Genomic DNA, 19,453 nt, shown 5'->3' on the forward strand with positions numbered 1-19,453 from the left:
TTGTCTCTCACACTCTCCATACATTGAAGCACAGCACTACAAGCCTTGTACTCGCACAAGTGTTCAGCAAAACAGCACTAATATGTTTCTCTTTTAACTCATGGTTTGGGGTCCAAAGGGTGGCCACATCCACATGCAACAATAAGCCAGACTTTCTGGTTTGTTGTATCTTATCAGGAATGAGTCTGATCACTCCTGGTTTGCTTCTCCTAGTTTGCACAAGCAGGATAAGCAAAGTGTGGAGCCTTGGCTTCAGGTTCCTTCCAGACCTGGGATCATGGTTTGCTGCTCCTTAACAAGCCACGATCAGCAAGCCACTGTTTCAAGTTGGCAAGCAGCAGACTATATTATTCTAGAATGGATCCTGACAGTGTCCTCCATTTGAAAGTCTTTTGGAGTACGAATTTTGTAATATTTTACTTTATGTAAAACATCAAAAGAGATGTTGTTGTTGTTGTTTAGTCGTGTCCGACTCTTCGTGACCCCATGGACCAGAGCACGCCAGGCACTCCTGTCTTCTCAAAAGAGATAGAAGCCCTGAAAGCTATAGATTTAAGAAATTCAGACATTAAATATGTGCAGCTTTATATGATTTGCATTTTATACAGGTCTTTATAATGTTCCACATATTTGGCAACTATCAATGGAGAAGTATTGGGAACTCTGAAGACACAGTTAAGGAGGAATCAAGCTTTAGGACAGGGTGGGGAAACCTGAGGGTCACATTCTGTCAAGGACAACCTTCCAGGGACTGCATAGACAAGGCCTGAGGCAAAAGCTTTGTAACAATGGAGTGTATTCTAGCTACAAAAAATGAGTGACGTATCCAAACACACACCCTTTCATCCTCCATTCAGGACAAGCAAGGGCCATTATCACAGTTCAAACACTCTTCAACTAGACCGGGGTGTCCAAACTTTTTTCAGAGGGCCAGATTTGATTAAATGAAGGGCCATGAGGGCCGACCAGAGAGCCTACCAAAGTTGTTGGCCTTTTTTTAGGATTGAAGTTACTGAGGTTTCTTAAGGATTTTACCCCAGGAAATAAACTGCCACAGGGGCCGGATTAAACCGACCGGCAGGCCAGATTAGGCCCCCGAAATGGACTTTGGACATGCCTGAACTAGACAAACAACTTGAGGAGGCTACAGGGCTCGTGAGGGATGAGCTTGGGAAGAAAGGAGTAGCCTAGGCTCCAAGGATCAGAGGGACTAGGCCAATTTCAGCTCCTAGGCTTGAGAAGCTTCACCCCTGAGGTTAAGAGAAAACTAACACAATGTTTTACTGCTAATACCAATGCTGTAGAGCAGGGGTAGGCAACCTAAGAATGGGGGTGTGAGTGACCCCAAGAGTCACACCTGTCACTATCATTTCATTACATATATGTCAAAAAACCAATTCTGTCAACTGATCCTACTCTGCGGCAAACAGCCCAGCAATCAGGACTCATTGCTAATGTTCATGCCCATCTTCCTTTTGTGTTTTGTAAAACCCACTCATCCCATGCAGAAGAAAAATACAGCTCATATGCACCTCTGAATTTGTCATTCATTACATACTAAAATATACATTAAAAATCAAGGGCTGGTTGTTTTCTTTTACAGCACCAAGACAGCCAAACATGTAATGCAAAGAGAAAATGAGGGAAAGAGAGCAATCTTTAAAAACCCGAGAAGCTCTTACTAGGCAACCTCACTAATACCGTCCATATGTAAAGACTAAAGTCAACTTAGGAAATATGAGGCACAAAATAAAAGTTTCCATAAAATTTGAGTTTTATTTTACCAATATGTTGGACAACGTCAAACTTCGGACTTCAATATCCCATTCAAGTTGTATTTACCAAAGTCTGAAATTCAACATTGTCTTCTTAACAAAGAAGAGGAAAAGGCTCATGATGTTACAGCATAGTTTGGTTCCCTAGACACACTAGACACACGTACAATATTTCACTGGCTTTTTCCTCAAATGAGCCAGTGGACTTGGGAGAGAGACAGGAAAAAGGTCTCCTTGTTAATTCTCCTTGACCTCTCAGTGGCTTTTGATACCATCAACCATGATACCCTTCCAGAGCAGCTGTCCAAATTAAGGATGGGTGGCACTGTCCGGATGGTCAAATTTCAAGAGTGCTTCAGCCCCATGGAGCCTTCAGTGCAAGTCAGATGAACATGCTGAATCCAATTTCTAGGAATTTAAGACAGTGCTCAGGCCGCAGTTCATATAAGCACCAAGTTTCCATGAAAGGTAAGAACAGCTGGAGAAATTGTTCAGGCAAGCAGACAGCACATGTGGCATTACCACAGAGGCTTTGACATAATATGTTCCCACAGTTCTTGTGGGGGGGCTCCCCTGACCAGCATGAAGCCTCTCAGCCACCACCATCATGATGTGGCAAAGGTGGTGCAGCAATAAAACTGCTAGCACATTTGCAAAGCTAAGCAGGTCTGGTATGATTGTATATGGAACCACGTGCTGAGTTTCCTGCATTGCACAGGGTTGGACTAGATGACTCTAGGGGTCCCTTCCAACTCCACAATTCTATGATTCAAAAGTACATAGAGCTAAAAGAGGACGTTTGAAGAATGATGCTATTTCCTCTTTCACTTCTGTGAGCTTTTCAATGCTCACAATACCTACAGGGAGACCAGAATGGCGGAGATAAGGATAAGTAAATCTAGGAGATTGGTGGGAAGAAAGAAGGAAAGAAAGAAAGAAAGGCTGTAGAATGCATAAGATGATTGACTGTGCATACATCAGTTCCAGTAAAACAGACGTTTTTGAAACTGCATGAAGTTTTTACATGTTTTCCACACATTACAGATCACATTTTTCTCCATAGACTAACCATAGGAATCACAACCTGCTGCTTTCCAGCACTACTTTAGCCCAAAAACAATTCAAAGGGATCTGTTTTAATTCTACTGCATGCAACTTTTACCCAAACCCCATGGAAAAGCAAAGTGTTTTCATATTTATGTGCATTTTCTTTCTATATGTCAGAAGCCAACAGCACTCTCTCAAAATTGCGAATGTGCCCACAGACCAAAAAGGATTGGCAACCCCTGCCTTAAGTTCTATGGATATCCCAAGGTCAAGCAGTTTTTAAGCACAGAGTTCAGTGAGGTAATTTCACATGTCTTTCTAATCCCAATAGTTTTTAAAAAAGCAAAACAAGCAGATGACTACAATCTTCAACAGCTCATTTCATAAACTGGAGGATTGAAGTTAAAATCGCTTGCTTCAGAAATATGCCTACTGTATTTAGAATTTCACATCCATCAACTGTTAAGTGCACATTTAAGAAGCTGTGTGTTGGCAACTGATCAATCTTGAAATCTGCTTTAGAAATAACAAAACCTGGAACCATTTTCTACTTGCTTTCTCATTAACATATTCTTTTCACGCTTGGAAATCAGTTTGAATTCTCAAACACATATAGCTAAAAAGCATAGTACACTTTCAAAACTGAAATGACCAGAATCCTAAAAAGTTGTCACATAAAATACCACAAGACTGCTTTTCACTTGTGGGCCATCTACAACCCTAACCTGATCTATATATATTTTAAAAAAAAATTTTTTTTTAATGTCCAGTAGCACCTTAGAGACCAACTAAGTTTGTTCTGGGTATAAGCTTTCGTGTGCATGAACACGTCTTCAGATACCATCCATGCACATGAAAGCTTATACCCAGAACAAACTTAGTCTCTAAGATGCTACTGGAGAATATTTTAGAGAGAGAGAGAGAGAGAGAGAGAGAGAGAGAGAGAGAGAGAGACACTGTGTCAGACCAACATGGCTACCTACCTGAATCCTAACCTGATCTAATATCCCTAAATTTAAATAAATTTATTTCCTTCGTAATTTAAATCATGATTGCTATTGCCTTGATGTAAACAAATGCAGCCTGGCAGCTGCAGATTTCCAAGAACATTCATATTGAGAAAACTAAATGGAACATTAACCTAACATTCTGAATAGTATGTGAGCTTTCCCCCAAAAATTATTTATGTTGAACACTGCCCTCCCGCTATAATGTGTATTAGGAAAACAAGCAACAGACTATGCATTTCACTGCACATACTACCTATACTCAAGCAGCAGCAGTCCAATTTAATGTGTGCCTAGAGAAGAAATGAACGTTTCTGGCAATGCATGTTATATGCCAGTGACAGAATAGGAAATGAGAACAACAGAATAGTATTTGGGGCTCATGTGGAGAAAGAACCTGTGGCCCTCCAGATGTTGCTGGACTGCAACTCCCATTGCCCCTGGAAACGGGCCATACTGAATGAATCTGATGGAACTGAGGTCCAATAACACTAGAAAATCCACCAAGTCCCCTCCCATCGCTTATTTTCTTAACTTTAGGAGGCCCACACAGTAAATGTGCAATGCACTTCTGGGCAGTTCAAATGGCAATAATTTGGGGGGTCTAGAGCAATATATCAGCATTTCTGCTTCCAGGATTCCAGATACTGGGGAGTGCAGGGGGGAATAGTAGGGGGGGGGAACAATAAAGAATAAATATTTTTATTTCTCATGGCTCTCTTGATGGTCAACACAGCTAACAGAGACTAGTGTGAGCACCACAAAATGAATAATGGGGTATTGCAGAATTAACGGTACTATCTTACCCAGAGACCCTTATACACTGCTTTTGTGTGCTAAAAGTTCAAATGGGATGCATAACAAACTTGTCTCTAGACACACGCTCTGATAAGTAACCACAAACAAGCTCAACCAACAGCTGCCCAGAAAAAGCAAAAATATACTACTGTAAGTAGAAATTAGATATAGTCAACCAACTATCAATTTTGAAAAAACAAAGTGACAAAAAAGTTCACAGGTATACTAGAATATAGGATCCCTTATGCAAAATACTCTTAATAGACGAAATAATAACACCAATGCTTTTTTATTTAAATGAAAAGGTGCGGCATAAATATCCTAGACTCTACCATTTAACACAGCTCTGCTAAATGACAGCCACTAAATGATATCCAACATTAAACATACTGAAGAGTAGACCCAGTAAAATCAATGGACTTAAAGATTTCAATGGATTGGACCCCCCCAGTATGACTAATATTAGTTATCACCCATTGACTGCAATTATTTTAAATTTGTGTACAACTAACATTGGATATAACCCACTGTTTATAGTTATTTAAAAATTTATTGGTTATGGTTTTAATGTTATGGAAATCCTTTATTTGGTTAGAGAATAAACATTAGCTGAATCCCTACCAAAATACGGTAAATTAAACACATCTTTGCTATTGGATGTGCTGCTGCAAACAAACTTTGCCCAAACTAACAGGTATACAGCAGCTGCCCCTTTTCACCCTAAGCTGCAGGCCACCTTAAGTACACAGAGTTCATTTAACAAAGATACATGGTGGCTGTGTTCATATTCCTTTAAAATTTATCAGAGAACAGCCCCTCTTTGGGGTTATTTTGGCCTCAGTTTGCCCCACACAAGATTTTAAACAGAAGTCTTACTAAATAAAACAACACCATTCCTCAGAGAACTGAGCTCCTGGAAAATTTAAAAAAGACGACAATAGCTATGAGGTTACCTCACCACTGCAACAAACTAGTGGATCAATGACACCAAGATTCTCCTAAAATATTTTATCAGAAAGAGATTCAATTATCAGAGGTGCAGAAACCTTTTCAGAAACATGCACCTATAGTTAAAACCATGCACAAACAGAACACAGCGGCTGTGGAGGAATTTTAGTCAGCGCTTCCATATTAAATGATAGTTCTGGTAACTACTGCAAGAGAAGTGGGTGGCCTAATACGAATTACCCTGAGGGGGTGCTCTACTGACTGTTAGCCACACTGCTATATTTCTTCAACTACTTGGGAAATTACAACAATTAACATTCATTAGTGCATCAAAACTTCAGTTTGCTGACTGCTACGCAGACAACAAGCAGACCAGGCTACTGCGCGAGGCTCCCTGCGTGCAAACTGGAACTTTCCTGCAGGCAATGACAGAAGGGAGCAGAAAAGTACAGCTCAGAACTCCCTTTTTGGTGGCAACCCCTGGATCACTTTCTATAATTATCACCACACTGGTATTCAGACATTAAGCACCGTGGGGATTTCGGCAAGAACAGAACAAATGTTCTCAAATAGGACAAGTAAGTCCACATTTGTTTTGTGCAGTACATGCTTATCAAATGCAGAAGCAAAGCCACTTTTCCAGCCCAATGGAAGAAGCCATAGGGAAAATACAGCTACAACCATCAACATCATCCTTCTGAATCTCCATATATCACATATGAATGCAGAAAGTTCCGAGTCAGAATTTAAACACACACACACGAATGTGCACAGAAGTTTAAGGAAGAAGCAGAAGAGAAGCGTGATTCCCTCCAAAAGTTTAAAACGAGTGCTAATTGATATGGAAATGGACGTGATTGTCTGAACGCTCCGAGAAGTCAAGGGAACAAATGTTCACTGTAGCTAAAGTCTGGGTAAACCCCCAGACAGACAAACTCTTCTCAGAAGTCTGTTTTGCCAAGTGTTAAGTTTCACAAGTCAGGCAAGTCTTTCTCTCTCTCCCTCCCTCCCTCCGTTTCTCCCCCATACCCTCCCCTTTACAACTTTAAAATAAAAGGAAAGAAGATCTGCTCCCCCCCCAACCCCCACTCCCAACGCTGATGCCAAAAGTTTGATTCTGCCTGTGATCGACACCCGACACCAGCTCCTCCAAACTCCAGGGAAATCACTGCGTCTGAGGGCCGCAAAGCGCTGGGAACGGGGAGGGGGGAGACTTTTGTCTCGCTCTCGAGGCACAAGGTTGAGCTCGAAAGCCCAGCAGCACGCAAAAGGCGACGGGAATCCTTTCCTGGCCAGCAGGAAAAAGGAAGGCTCACCCCCCACACACACACCAACACCAGAAAAAACCCTACATTTATTTTTTGGTGCTGGGGGATGAGTAGGTCACGCAAGCGCCCTACTTCTTTAAATAAGAACTTGTTGGGGGGGGAGCCACAACGAAGCAGCTTTCCGTCCTTTTTCTTGCCCGATCTGGTACGGGTCGCCCTCGCACACACCCCGCTGCGCCTCTTGCGGACACTGGCCCCAAGGTCCTCACGGCCCCGAGCCTCCTCGATCCCCCCCACCTCTTTTTTTCCGCCCTCCGCGCCTGGGCTGCTGCTTTTCCTCCCTGCCGCCGCCTCCGTCCCATGCCAGCCTCCTCCATTCCCACCAAGTCCCACTTCTCGAGTTGCGCGGAGAAGTTTCCGTCTGCACAACAAAAGGCTTCCCCGCTCTCCCCGAGCCCGGGAAAGGCAGCTTGCCGCCCGCCGGAGCCCCCGCCCCGCCCCGAAACTTACCCCCGACGGCGCCCAAGCTGCCCCGAAGCACCACGGCGGCCAGCAGGGACAGGAGCAGCAGCCGCGGCGGCGGCGCTGCCGCCTCCATGTTGTGCCGCAGCAGCTGCTGCCCGCCGAGTGGCTCAGGCGGGCTCCATGCTCCGAGTGCGCCGCGCTCGGCAGACGGGGAGGGAGGCGCTCTCCGGATTCCCCACCTCCTCCTCCGCCGCCTCCTCATCGAGGCGCTGCTGCCGCTCTGGGAAGGAGAGGGGGGAAGGGGGCTGGGAGCCTCCCGCTTCCCTCCAGCCCCAGGACGAGCCGAGCGGAAGCCAAGGGACCGCCCCGCCCCTTTCCCCGGCGTGGGACAACCGCGCGCCGCCGCTCCTCTCGCCTGTTGCTGGCTCGCCTGCTCGGCGAAGGAGGGCCAGGTGGCCGGCTCGCCCTTCGCCAGGTCTTACTCCTAGGCGAGCAAGAAGTCACCACCCACCGGGCGGAGGGCGGGAAGAGGACCCGCAAACGGCAACCCGGGTTTAGGGTGCGACCTTGAGCCGTCCAGGTAGTAAGTAGCCTGTCCCCGTGGGGCTTCCTCGGACGTAAACATTCCCCACCCAGTTCCCAAGTAAGTGCAGCTCAGTCTCATGGGATGGCAGCCCCAAGGGCGACCCACACTCTCCATGGGGTCTAGCAGGGGTGGCAACTTAAATAAAGTATTTGAGGGGGGGGCAGAAAAGCCCTGCCCTGCATAATCGATCACATGGTGGGGCACACCCACACTATTTGAATGGCAATGCCCATCAATTGGGCGGGGGACTCAGCCCCCTCAATTTTGGGGGGGGGCAAAGGGACCTCTGCTCCCAGGAGTTGGCCACTATGGGTCGTAGACAGGAGCCCCAAACCCCGGGACGGCATTGCAGTTCATGAAAGCTGTTCAAATTGTTCAAGGAGCTGCTAGGGTTGCTCTCTTCTCTGGCAGGCGGAGGCTTGTGCCTTGGAAATCAGCTTGACAGGCACGTTCAGCAAGTGAATCTTTCCCCCACCAATGTATCTCACTTTGCTTCTGGAACGGCTGCACACCTTCCCTTCTAGGAAAAAGGTAGCTCCAAAGCTGGGATGGGGAACCTGTGGCACTCCGGATGTCGTAGGATTCCAGCTCCCATCATCCGCAGCCAGCATGTCAGGCCAGGGGTCAGCAATGCAGAGAGTTCCTGAACTACAACATCTGGAGGGTTACACAAGCTCCCTGTTCTTCTAAAGCGGGACATGCAATACTCACCAATAGAAATTCCTTGCATGTTAAGTGCCTGAAGATTAACCCTGCATGAGAAATAGCATGCTGCTGTAGGCCAGCATGTTTATAGCATTAAGTCTACTACATGTGAGAAAATGGCTACAAAGCTACGTTCACCACATCAAATAAACATTTTTAGTAGTCCACCGATCAAATCTAGCAGTCCACTCTTTCCATTTGCCATGAAAGCAGAAGCGCTTTGTCAGATGGCCTCTGTCAATTCACTCCTGTCAAAACCTGAAAGTAGTCTAGACACTAGGCCACACCATAGACTAGACAAATGGCCTGCAGCCAAACTAGCATTTGGTTAATCTATTTAAAACCCGAGCACTTATTTCAGCCTCCTATCCTATTGAAAATTGTAACACTTGCCATGTTACAAATAATTTCAAGCAGGGGAAGAGGAAGCTTGAGCACCTCCATGATTTACATCTCTCCTGAGATGTGTGGGCTTTGCACCTACCTAGAACTTAGGCATCTCATTGTGGGGAAAATGCACAAGTGACTCCATGTGTTCACATGTTACCCAGGAAGTTCAAGAAGAAACCTTTCCCCCATTCTTACTAGTAAGGCAGGCAGCTTCACATGTCACGATGTGCAAGTGTTCCCAATTTAAAACATTAAGTAGAACCAGTGGGGAGACCTCTCATGTCCCCTTGCAGAAATCTCTTTTGCAGACCACTGCTTTTGGTCTTGGGTTAATGCTTCTTCCCCAGCACATTAGTTTAGGGAGCAGCAATGCCTTGACAACACAGGGTGCATGTGGTACTGTTTCTTACCTGAGGCACCTGTCAAACAAGTGGTGCCTCATGCTTCCAGTCTGACACAGGAAAGGGTGAGGAGGCCAGATAAAATCAGAACAGGGAGTAGATGTGGTCCGTAAGCCTTCAGATAACTAATCCTTCCCTAGACTGAATTCAGTGTTTTTCTAGTAGTATTGGCCTCATTCATTCCTATATTAAATATCTGATACACCAATTAAAGTATCATAGACATTGCTGTTTCCTTCAGACACAGCATTACTTTTAATAACCAGAACTAACCCATGACCAGAGCAATGAGTAACACAAATTATATACCATGTGCTTAGCCTTCTACAAACATAGATTATGGGAGACACTTGTTTTACAGAATGTGTGCTTAACTATTAATTTGGGCTCTTTAGCCAGGACTAAAGTAAGGACAGACATCATTAGCATTTTAACAAACCCAGTACATTCTTCCAGAGGGGTGAGATAGGGATTATTGCTAGCTTCCTTGCTATTCAGTATGGGTGGATGTGAATGAAATAACAAAAGCATTGTTATCTGGCAGTTTTTGTCCGCCAAAAATTGAGGATACAAAAATCCCCGCTCCCGTGTATTCTGACATGATCAACACAAATAGTACTGTGATGTCTGTTTAATAAATGCTATTCTTTGTTCTCAAGATTAGCATAAAAGCAATTTATGATAGTAACAGAATTTGCTCCCGTTTGGAGTGTTGTACTACGACCTGGTCTCAAGAGCAGGGTTCAAATCCTCACTGAAGCTCACTGGGTGACCTTGGGCCAGTCACCACCTCTTAGCCTAACCTACCTCACAGGGTTGTTGTAAGCATGAAATGGAGAAGAGAAGAATCATGTACACTACCCTGGAAGATAAAGGTGGTATATAAATTTAAGAAATAAATAATATACTGTAATAAACATTCTGCACATGAACAGCTGTCAGACTGTATATCTTTCAAACAAAATAGATCCTTAAAAAATATATGGAAATCTTTATTTTTTCAAATCATGTTGGAAATTTATTACATCTAACGCTGCATTATTAAGATATAATTGGCTATCATGAGATTCCACCAGAACAGTGAGGCCAACATGTTCCTGCCTACTTAGGGTTTCTTAATTAAAATAAACTCACAACTCCATTATGGTACAGTAGGGTTTTTTGTTCTGCATTAAAGGGAATACAGAAGCAAAAATTAAGGTGGATTCTTTGTAGTTGTTCTGCCTTTCCTTCCTGCCTAAATTTTGGAACAAATTTAAGTTCTTTGGATTGTAAAATCCAGGCTTTTCTTACTAATGTATGGGTTAGGCTTACCAGAATGGAGGATTCTTAGAAGGTTTATGTTTTAAAGGAACATCCAATCTGAAATATATATACTTAAGATGGATATATGTATCCCTGTTGAAGTGACTCCTAATGTGATGTACTGGTTAGAGTATTGCACTACAATGGGAAAAACCAGGTTCAAATCCCCATTCAACCAGGAAGCTCACTGGGTGACTTTGGGTCATTCGCTTGCTACCTTGCAAGGTTGTTGTGAGTGTAAAAAGCAGAGGGAATCATGTATGCCACCTTCAGCTCCTTGGAGGAAAATCAGGCTATAAATGCAACAAACACAGCTGGGTATGTCATCAGATAGAGTTCAGGGTTTCTTCCACACTAGCTGTTTTATCTGGAATGACATCACTAATTCACCCAGTTATTAAATAGAATGCAGATGATGTTGCATTCCAGAGCTTTTCCTGTTGTCCTCCCACCTTTTTAAAACCACTTCGTGGAGGCTGCCAGTCCACAAAGTTAGAACAAAGCACTATTGAAGCATCTGGCAGGAGGAGTGGCCCTTATATTGATGCTGTCCTGCCATTTTTCATTGTTTGCCCACATTTTAAACCTGGCTCTACTTCTACCTGCTATCAACCCTTAAATTTGTGGCTTCCTGTTCACTCCCAGCCATGACTCAGCTGAACTGGCTATTTAAATAGTATTTTTTCCTGACAGTTGGCCCTTTTCATGTTGTGATCCGCCCTGAGATCTATGGATGAAGAGTGGTATGGAAGGGGACTCCCGGTGAGGCAAGATGGCGAGCGCCCTATGAGCGCTGAGCTCATAGGGACCACCAACACCAACAGGGTTCTCTGGCTGGTCCTGCGCTGCCAACGCCACCACTGACGCAAACAAGGGGGAGCCAGGGACACCCAACACAAAAATCCAGAGGGCTGAACAGAGTCCCCAGCCTCTTCCCCTAACAACTTCAGCTCCACCGGGACTGGGATCGCCCTTGGAGGTCCAGAGGCCTCTGGAACTGAACAGAAAACAGCGGAGCCCCCCACCCAGCTGAACACTCACCAGCCTCCACTGCCACCGCCCCGCAGCCATCAAGAGAGAGAAGTAGGAGGGGACCGGGAGTGCCAGGGAGGCCGCATAGAAGCACACGGCCCAGTACAAACCCGGCCGTGACCCCACCTCTCTGGTGACTGGTGTGAGGGAAGCGGACAGAGGCCAGTCAGGGAGCCGCACAAAAGCCTTTAATTTTTAACTTTTTACTACAAAATCCTAACCCCATTTCCCACCCTTAACTGGACCTCGCTCCCTCATTGTGTGTACAGGTGTGTAGGTGTGCATGCACATGTGCATCCACAAACAACCACCACACCCCCTCTCTCTGGCCCCACCCCATCTGTCTCTTGCATGTCTGCCTGTTAACCCCTCTGTGTCAGCTGTTTGTCTGTCGGTCTGCTTGTCTGCCTCCCACTTCATCAACACTGCTGAGGCGACTACGGTGACCCTAGAGAAGTCGTTAAAACACAGCCCAGGCATGACAAAAATGGCCGCCTAATCTAGATGCTCTAAAAGCCTCCAGTCAACAATGCCTGTTCAACTCAACAGCACCCAGGAACTACCACCACTAAAACTCCTAACACAACACCCCCCACTCCAAAGGACACTGCGAACATCTCAAACCAAGGCCACTAGGGAGATTGAGATAGCACCAACCAGGGAGACGGTGAACAGCACTGACACCACAACGTCCCCCCAGGATGACAACAGCCCAACTACAAAACGGGACCTGAGGGAAATGGAACTGAGACTTGCAGAACTATTGAAGAACACAGTGACTCCCCTGAAGACAATAATCAGTGACCTGACCTCCAGAGTGGAAACCCTCACTAACACCATCTCCACTCTAGAAAATAAGAACCAAATGCAAGAAAGACTAATAGAGCGGCTCCAAGAAGAAAACACACATGTGAAAAATCAATTAGCTGAACTGGTAAGCCACCAGGAAACAGAAAGCACAGAAATGAGAATTAAACAAGCGGACCTCAAAAATTGCAGTAGGCAGTGCAGTATCCACTTCTGCAACTTCCCTGAAAAGGTGGTGCAAATTGCATGGGTCCTTGTCTCCTGATTATTGCTCCATTAGATTCTCTAACTGAGGATCTCAGCACTCCTTTGTATAACTATGGGCACGATCCATCTCAAAATGCATATCTTTCCTCCTCTCCAGTGAGAATGTTAAGATTGCAGTCATCTATGCAATCTTCTACTTTTGCAGGACTAAGCTCTGTTGAACATAATGGTAGTTACTTCCAACTATACAAATGAACGAACCACACACCTGTTCCATTAAAATAAGTGAAACTTACAGCTCAGTCTTGCACGTGTCTATTCAAAGTAAAGGTAAAGGTACCCCTGCCCGTTCGGGCCAGTCTTGCCAGACTCTAGGGTTGTGCGCTCATCTCACTCTATAGGCCGGGAGCCAGCGCTGTCCGCAGACACTTCCGGGTCACGTGGCCAGCGTGACAAGCTGCATCTGGCGAGCCAGCGCAGCACACGGAACGCCGTTTACCTTCCCACTGGTAAGCGGTGCCTATTTACAGTGGTACCTCGCAAGACGAATGCCTCGTAAGACGAAAAACTCGCAAGACGAAAGAGTTTTTCGTTTTTTGAGTTGCTTCGCAAGACGGATTTCCCTATGGGCTTGCTTCGCAAGACGAAAACGTCTTGCAAGTTTGTTTCCTTTTTTGAGCCTTTTTTGAGGTTTTTGAAGACTTTGGTGATTTTTGAAGCTTTTCCAAAACTTCTTTTGCAGCCATTTGGTAAGTTAAACTTTTAAAACTTTTTTTGGGGTTTTTGGATTTTGGGTTGGAATCCGTGCTTCGCAAGATGAAAAATTCGCAGAACGAATTAATTTCGTCTTGCGAGGCACCACTGTATCTACTTGCACCCGGAGGTGCTTTCAAACTGCTAGGTTGGCAGGCGCTGGGACCGAACGACGGGAGCGCACCCCGCCGCGGGGATTCGAACCGCCGACCATGCGATCGGCAAGTCCTAGGCGCTGAGGTTTTACCCACAGCGCCCCAATCAGGATTGCAGCCTTAAATATATATATGGTTGGATTTATCTTTAGGGCATTTTCATGTCACACTAAAACGTGTTTTGAGCTTCTTTTGTGCTATTTGCATGCATGTTGCTATTGTAGGGCTAGGAAACAACAGAAATTAAAAGTCCATCCATTTACATTAGCATTTACAGACACATAGCTAGACATGCTTTCTGAATTGTTGGGGAAATGTTCTTGGGTTTCCTGAAGAAAACATGAAGGCTAAACTAGTTTCAAACTAGATTAACTTCCCAATCCTTTATTAAGAGAGATGCCTCCAGTACATAAGACTAGATGTCCTGAGGCCTCAATATGAAGAATCTGCTCCAAAACATCATTCCTGCTGATCCTTGAGCAAACAATCTTCCAGCTCCATCTTGTTTAATATAAAACACTGCTGTAGCCTGTTCTGTTTATTTATGCAAAGATAAAGACAAGCTAAATAGTATTCAAGGGCACCGATATTGATCGGATGTTGAGAGTAGTGGCAAAATAACATAGGCCTAGTAACGCTATCTGCAATGTTAGCTCTGGAAGGACAGCAGTACAATCTTAAATAATATTATGTGGGCAGGGTATGGCTTATGGGAGACCTGCATAATTTGTTAAAGTAACCCCCCAACTATGAACTGTGATTGACAGAACCCCTGTTTTGGCAGACCCAAGCAGGCAGCAAAAACCAGTTTGACTGAAAGACAGGTGGAATGTGTTTGATTGAGTGGGTCCCAAGTGTACAGGCTGGAAAATATTATAAAAAAATGCTTTAAGCCATGACTAGTTGCATTTGAGGGGAATGTTTTCCTCCTCCTTCTTGTGTAGCTACGACTGTCATAGTGCTTTAGTGTAAATAGAAGTGCATTAATTGGGTTGTGCAGCATGAAAAATCAAAGTAAATCTTGCTAGACTGTGACAAATAGCAGGTCTCCAGGCACAGGCCAATTTGCCTGTTAAAATTTCCTGACGGAAGCTAATATGAAACAATTATTTTAAAATAAATGTAACGGTTTAATATCAGTTTTGTTCCTGAGCAGAGACTCTCAAATTTTGTTAATCAGTGGGGTGCTGGTTCTGTGCAAAAGGCATTATTGATCCCCACCCCACCTCACCCCAGTGATTGCAGCATCATAGGATGAACCCACAGAAAAGAGGCTCCCATAGCACTATGGTAAAATCTAAATGGAACCAAAATGAGACAATCACCAGAAAGCCAATAACAAACATAGCCTAAGGTGCTGTTTATTATAAGAAAACTGAAGGGTGATATTCATACATCTCTCCCTTAAAATGGGAACATGAAGTGCATCCTAGAAAGTTATGCTGCTCCCATACTAGGCTTTGCTAAGTCCATCAATGAAACCTCACATTTACTAATTTCAGAAATTATGGGGAGAACCTGGCACCCAGAATTTTCAGGGAATCCTTGCCCCCTGCAAACCCATAGCACTAATTTGGAACAAATTGTCAAGTCTATGCTCCACATAAGCTTTGTGCAAGCAAATAAAGATGGACACTGAATAAACCAGTTGCATGGAGGAGCCATACATCTCGCTTGACATTATTTAGAGGTGTATCTATATGATAGTCTGCTTATTATTCTGCGTTACATGTATACATGACACCAGTGAAGGCTGGTTCATCTTGGCCTGGCCTGTCCAACAACAACAGCAACAAAAAGCTCAACTTTGGCTCTCCAAAAAAAGTTCAACAACTCTGGGCAATCCAGTTGGTAGATCATTGCCAGTTTTTTTATTGTGGGAGTAGATCGCAGTCTCTTGGTAGTTGGACACTCCTGATCTAGGCTAATGGGACCATGGGCATAGCCAGGATTTTTGTGAGGGGGGGGGGACAAGACTTTGGTTGGGGGGGCAGATCCAATGTGATTTGTCAGTTAAGTATTTCTATTGTTTTACTTGATGGGGGGCAGCTGCCCCCTTGCCCCCCCCGGCTACGCCCATGAATGGGACACTGTTCCCGCAACCTCAGTCGTCCCTCAGTCAGGGCCCTTACATGCCTGCCTGCCTCCCACACCTTTCGGACATTTCCAATTGGCTTCCTGCTTCTCCTTAGTCTCAGTGTTTCTCTTGATGAGCTCCAAAGAGAGAATGTAGTTGGCTCTGCCTGTCATTGACTTTGGTTCCACCTATTGATAGTCTGCCTGCCTTCCACCTCACCAGTTCCAGTGGGCACCAGCCACCACTGGGTGATGCACAATGCCTAAAAACAGGCATATGCACAAAGATCTTCCTCAAAGAGTTTGCATGCCAAGCAAACTCAAGAACAAAACACACTGAACAACAGTTCAAGTACAGAAAAGAGCCGAAACGCTGGCACCAAATAACCCTGAGTTAAGGGTGCTCAAAGCATTTCAATATGTGGAAATATCAGTGTGTTGAAAGACCTACAGTTCCTGAAGTCAGCTATTTTCCAGAAGCAATGAGTGGGTGTCTTGACAAGTGGTTCTGTGAGATGGAAATATTATATGAAAATCAGTTGCCAGAATGAGGTACAGAGCGTGAGGACGCGACATATTTCACTGTTATGTGGGGACAAGTGCATGGTGGGACTTTCAGGGTGATGTGATTCTGGATGCATTTGAGGGATATCTGTTTCAACAGTGCAGAAGGCATTGCTACGGGTATAGCACTTGAGCAGAGGAATTTGTTTTCATGTTTTTTCAATAGGGCTTGTTTGTTTTATTGATTTTTGCCCTTCCCTGTAGCATAAGGCTTTGCTTACTTTTCTGAGTGATCCTCTGGTGCAGTTCCCTTTGATCATTTCTACAGCTGATGCATAGCACACCAGGGTTACTGTGGGTCAATTTCTGGAGAAATCTACTGTAGAGATAGCAGATTGCACTAATGAACTTGCCAAAAACTATATATATTTAGTAATGATTTCAAGGTAATGATCTAGGATGAAAACCATCATGCTCGTGTGGATGGGGAAGTGATAGCAAAACTAAAAGCATAAATTTGTTTACAATCACACAATATGTTTGCAACAAAACTGTTCTAACGTAACTTAAAAGGGCAGCCCTGCTGTAACAGACAAAAGGCCCATCTATATACCCACTGTGGCCAACCAGATGCCTATGGGAAGCTCACAAGCAGTAACAGCAACTCTTCCCACTTGTGATGGTATATTGAGGCACACTGCCATTGACAGTGGAAATAGAAAATAGTAAATATTGGTTGGTGGCTAGTGATAGCTTTATCCTCTATGTCACCCAAGTTACATCTCTTTTTACTTTCAGGCCATTGTTCTTACTCACTATTTCTCAAAATAAAGGTCTCTCTAGGGGACACTAGATGAAGGGCACAAGCAATTTCGGGTATCTTAAGGCATTTAAAAGGGACGCGGGTGGCGCTGTGGGTTAAACCACAGAGCCTAGGGCTTGCCGATCAGAAGGTTGGTGGTTCGAATCCCCGTGACGGGGTGAGCTCCCATTGCTCGGTCCCTGCTCCTGCCAACCTAGCCGTTCGAAAGCACGTCAAAGTGCAAGTAGATAAATAGGTACCGCTCTGGCGGGAAGGTAAACGGTGTTTCCGTGTGCTGCTCTGGTTCGCCAGAAGCGGCTTAGTCATGCTGGCCACATGACCCGGAAGCTGTACGCCAGCTCCCTCGGCCAATAAAGCGAGATAAGCGCCGCAACCCCAGAGTCGGTCACGACTGGACCTAATGGTCAGGGGTCCCTTTACCTTTACCCTTTAAGGCATTTAAATGGGAAAATCCCACGTTTCCACAAAATGCAAGTAATAGCACCCCTGAGGTTTGCTGAAAAAAATGAGCCAGGTTGCAAGTTTCTGAATGTTGTTTCTACAGGCTGCAGAATGGAATAAAGGAGTCACTGGTACTCAGGCCCAATGAGCTCTCCACCAAAGAGGGGAGCAGGATTCTCTGGTTGCCTCTTGGTCGAATGAAAGCTCCATACCCCTTAGACTATAGCATAGCCACAGCATGCCAATCTAAAATATTTTGCTGAGTGGTGGAGGGCGCCAAATGGCACCCTCCTCCACATTAGAGCCAACACTTAATAAAGACTTCCCACTCCATTCAGAGACAAATCCCAGCCACCCAGCCAGCTCAGAAGGAGAGGCAAACCTCATGGAAGAGCCATCCATCAGATTCCCTATAAGAACCATCTGTCCTTGGCTGCTCAGTGGCAGCACTGCAGGTTTAAGGTAACTCCTCACTTAATAGTGGGGCCTGGTCTGTTAGGGCAAATGGGACACGACCCTATCAACTTGAGTCTGCATTCCTACCCACCTTCTTACTTACAACCAGTCCGGAAGATTCCTCCTCCTTAGTCTCAAAGCGTCCCACTTGTAGAAATCAGCAGGGAGAAAAATAGAATGAGTTGACTCTGCCATTGGCTCTGACTTCACCTACTGTTTGTTTGCCTCCTTGCCTTTGCCCCACAAGTCTCAATGGGTACCAGCCGCCATTGTCATTTAAGCTGTGTCCATGTGGCAGCACTAATTTGCAAACAGGTTGTTCATATCCTTTTGTGTGTGTGTTTGCAGTTGGCACAGGAAGGTCCACACACTCCGTTTTTTTTCAGTTGTCATATTTATTGGTGCTCCAGTGAGAAGAACTTGACAGAATTTTTTTTGGGGGGAGGGGTGTTTGTCCACTCTCTCGGTCATTCTCTCCCCACCCCACCCCAATCTTGCTTACAGAATTAAACTGCAGATTGCTTGTTGTAATAACCAGATGGTTTTGCACAATTCTGGTTTATAAGAATTGCAGGCATTCTGTGAGAATAAAAAACTGGGGGTGCTCAGGGTGGATGCCAAACTTTCTGTAAAGTAAGACAAATCCTCTCTCCCAATTTTCTCCTTCAACTTCAGTTTGAAACATCCAGGGTTCTGGTCTGATGCCAAGAGCAGGGAGGGGAATCAAATCAGTTGGGAGCCACTTATTTTGCTGTTTTTTCAAGCCTCTCCAGGGGTTCCTTGCAGTGTCAGAGGTTTGAAAAAACAGCAGGAGGCAGCAAGAGGGCTGTTGTGCTCTGTTGACTATAAGTCTGTGCTTAAAGAAGTTTGTCCAGGGCGGGGGAGAGATGGGAGGAGTTAGATGAAATAGGAAGACAGAATATGTTGAGAATGCGGCTGGATGTTATGCATAAAGAGCGCCTTAAGAATCAGTTGAATTTAGTATGGCTAAAAGGGTGTATATAAAAGGGACTTCCTGATGCAAGGAAACATTTCTGACAGCCTGCTTCCATCTTTCCCCTCCAAGCTCCATGCACGAGGGCTTCCTCCTGTTGCCCAAGACTTGGAGAAGTTTGCAAGGGAAAAGAGGCTTAGGTCTGACTAATTTCTCTTCCCCATCTCACCCAAGATTCCTGGGTGATTTATGCTGAAGCTGAATGTCAGTTTGAGAAGGCTGGGAAAGAGAAATCACCTTAATTTATAGGAAGATTTCCACACATATAAACACTGCGACTCATGCACTGAGAATGAAGCAGCCTGAAATATTTATTTTCATTGTCCACACACCCCAGTTTTTGAGTGGAACAGAGGAAATGGTATATAGATAGAAGAAGCTAAAGTTTAATTAAACAAAAACTTAATTTAATGATCTTTGATCTAAACTTATGTACATTTGATTCTCTTGGCAGCTCCAACATCATTGCTAAATACTATGTTGTTTATAATAATATAATTTATGCTTTTG

General features: G+C 44.7%; 2 protein-coding genes across 2 annotated transcripts in view; one reads left to right on the plus strand and one right to left on the minus strand.

Moving 5' to 3' along the window:
• LRP5 (LDL receptor related protein 5) overlaps positions 1 to 7,677 on the minus strand; it is a 116,891-nt gene extending 109,214 nt beyond the window's left edge. The window contains exon 1 of the mRNA XM_083590688.1: positions 7,354 to 7,677. Within this exon, the coding sequence (XP_083446814.1) occupies positions 7,354 to 7,570 (217 nt within the window). The 5' untranslated portion in view covers positions 7,571 to 7,677. The remainder of the gene's footprint in view (positions 1 to 7,353) is intronic.
• Positions 7,678 to 10,766: 3,089 nt separating this feature from the next.
• The window catches only part of LOC310757394 (uncharacterized protein), a 42,565-nt gene continuing 33,878 nt past the window's right edge, over positions 10,767 to 19,453 (plus strand). The window contains exon 1 of the mRNA XM_083602664.1: positions 10,767 to 12,661. Within this exon, the coding sequence (XP_083458790.1) occupies positions 12,257 to 12,661 (405 nt within the window). The 5' untranslated portion in view covers positions 10,767 to 12,256. The remainder of the gene's footprint in view (positions 12,662 to 19,453) is intronic.

This window comes from Podarcis filfolensis (assembly GCF_964270895.1).
Source record: "Podarcis filfolensis genome assembly, chromosome: 1".
NCBI lineage: Eukaryota > Metazoa > Chordata > Lepidosauria > Squamata > Lacertidae > Podarcis > Podarcis filfolensis.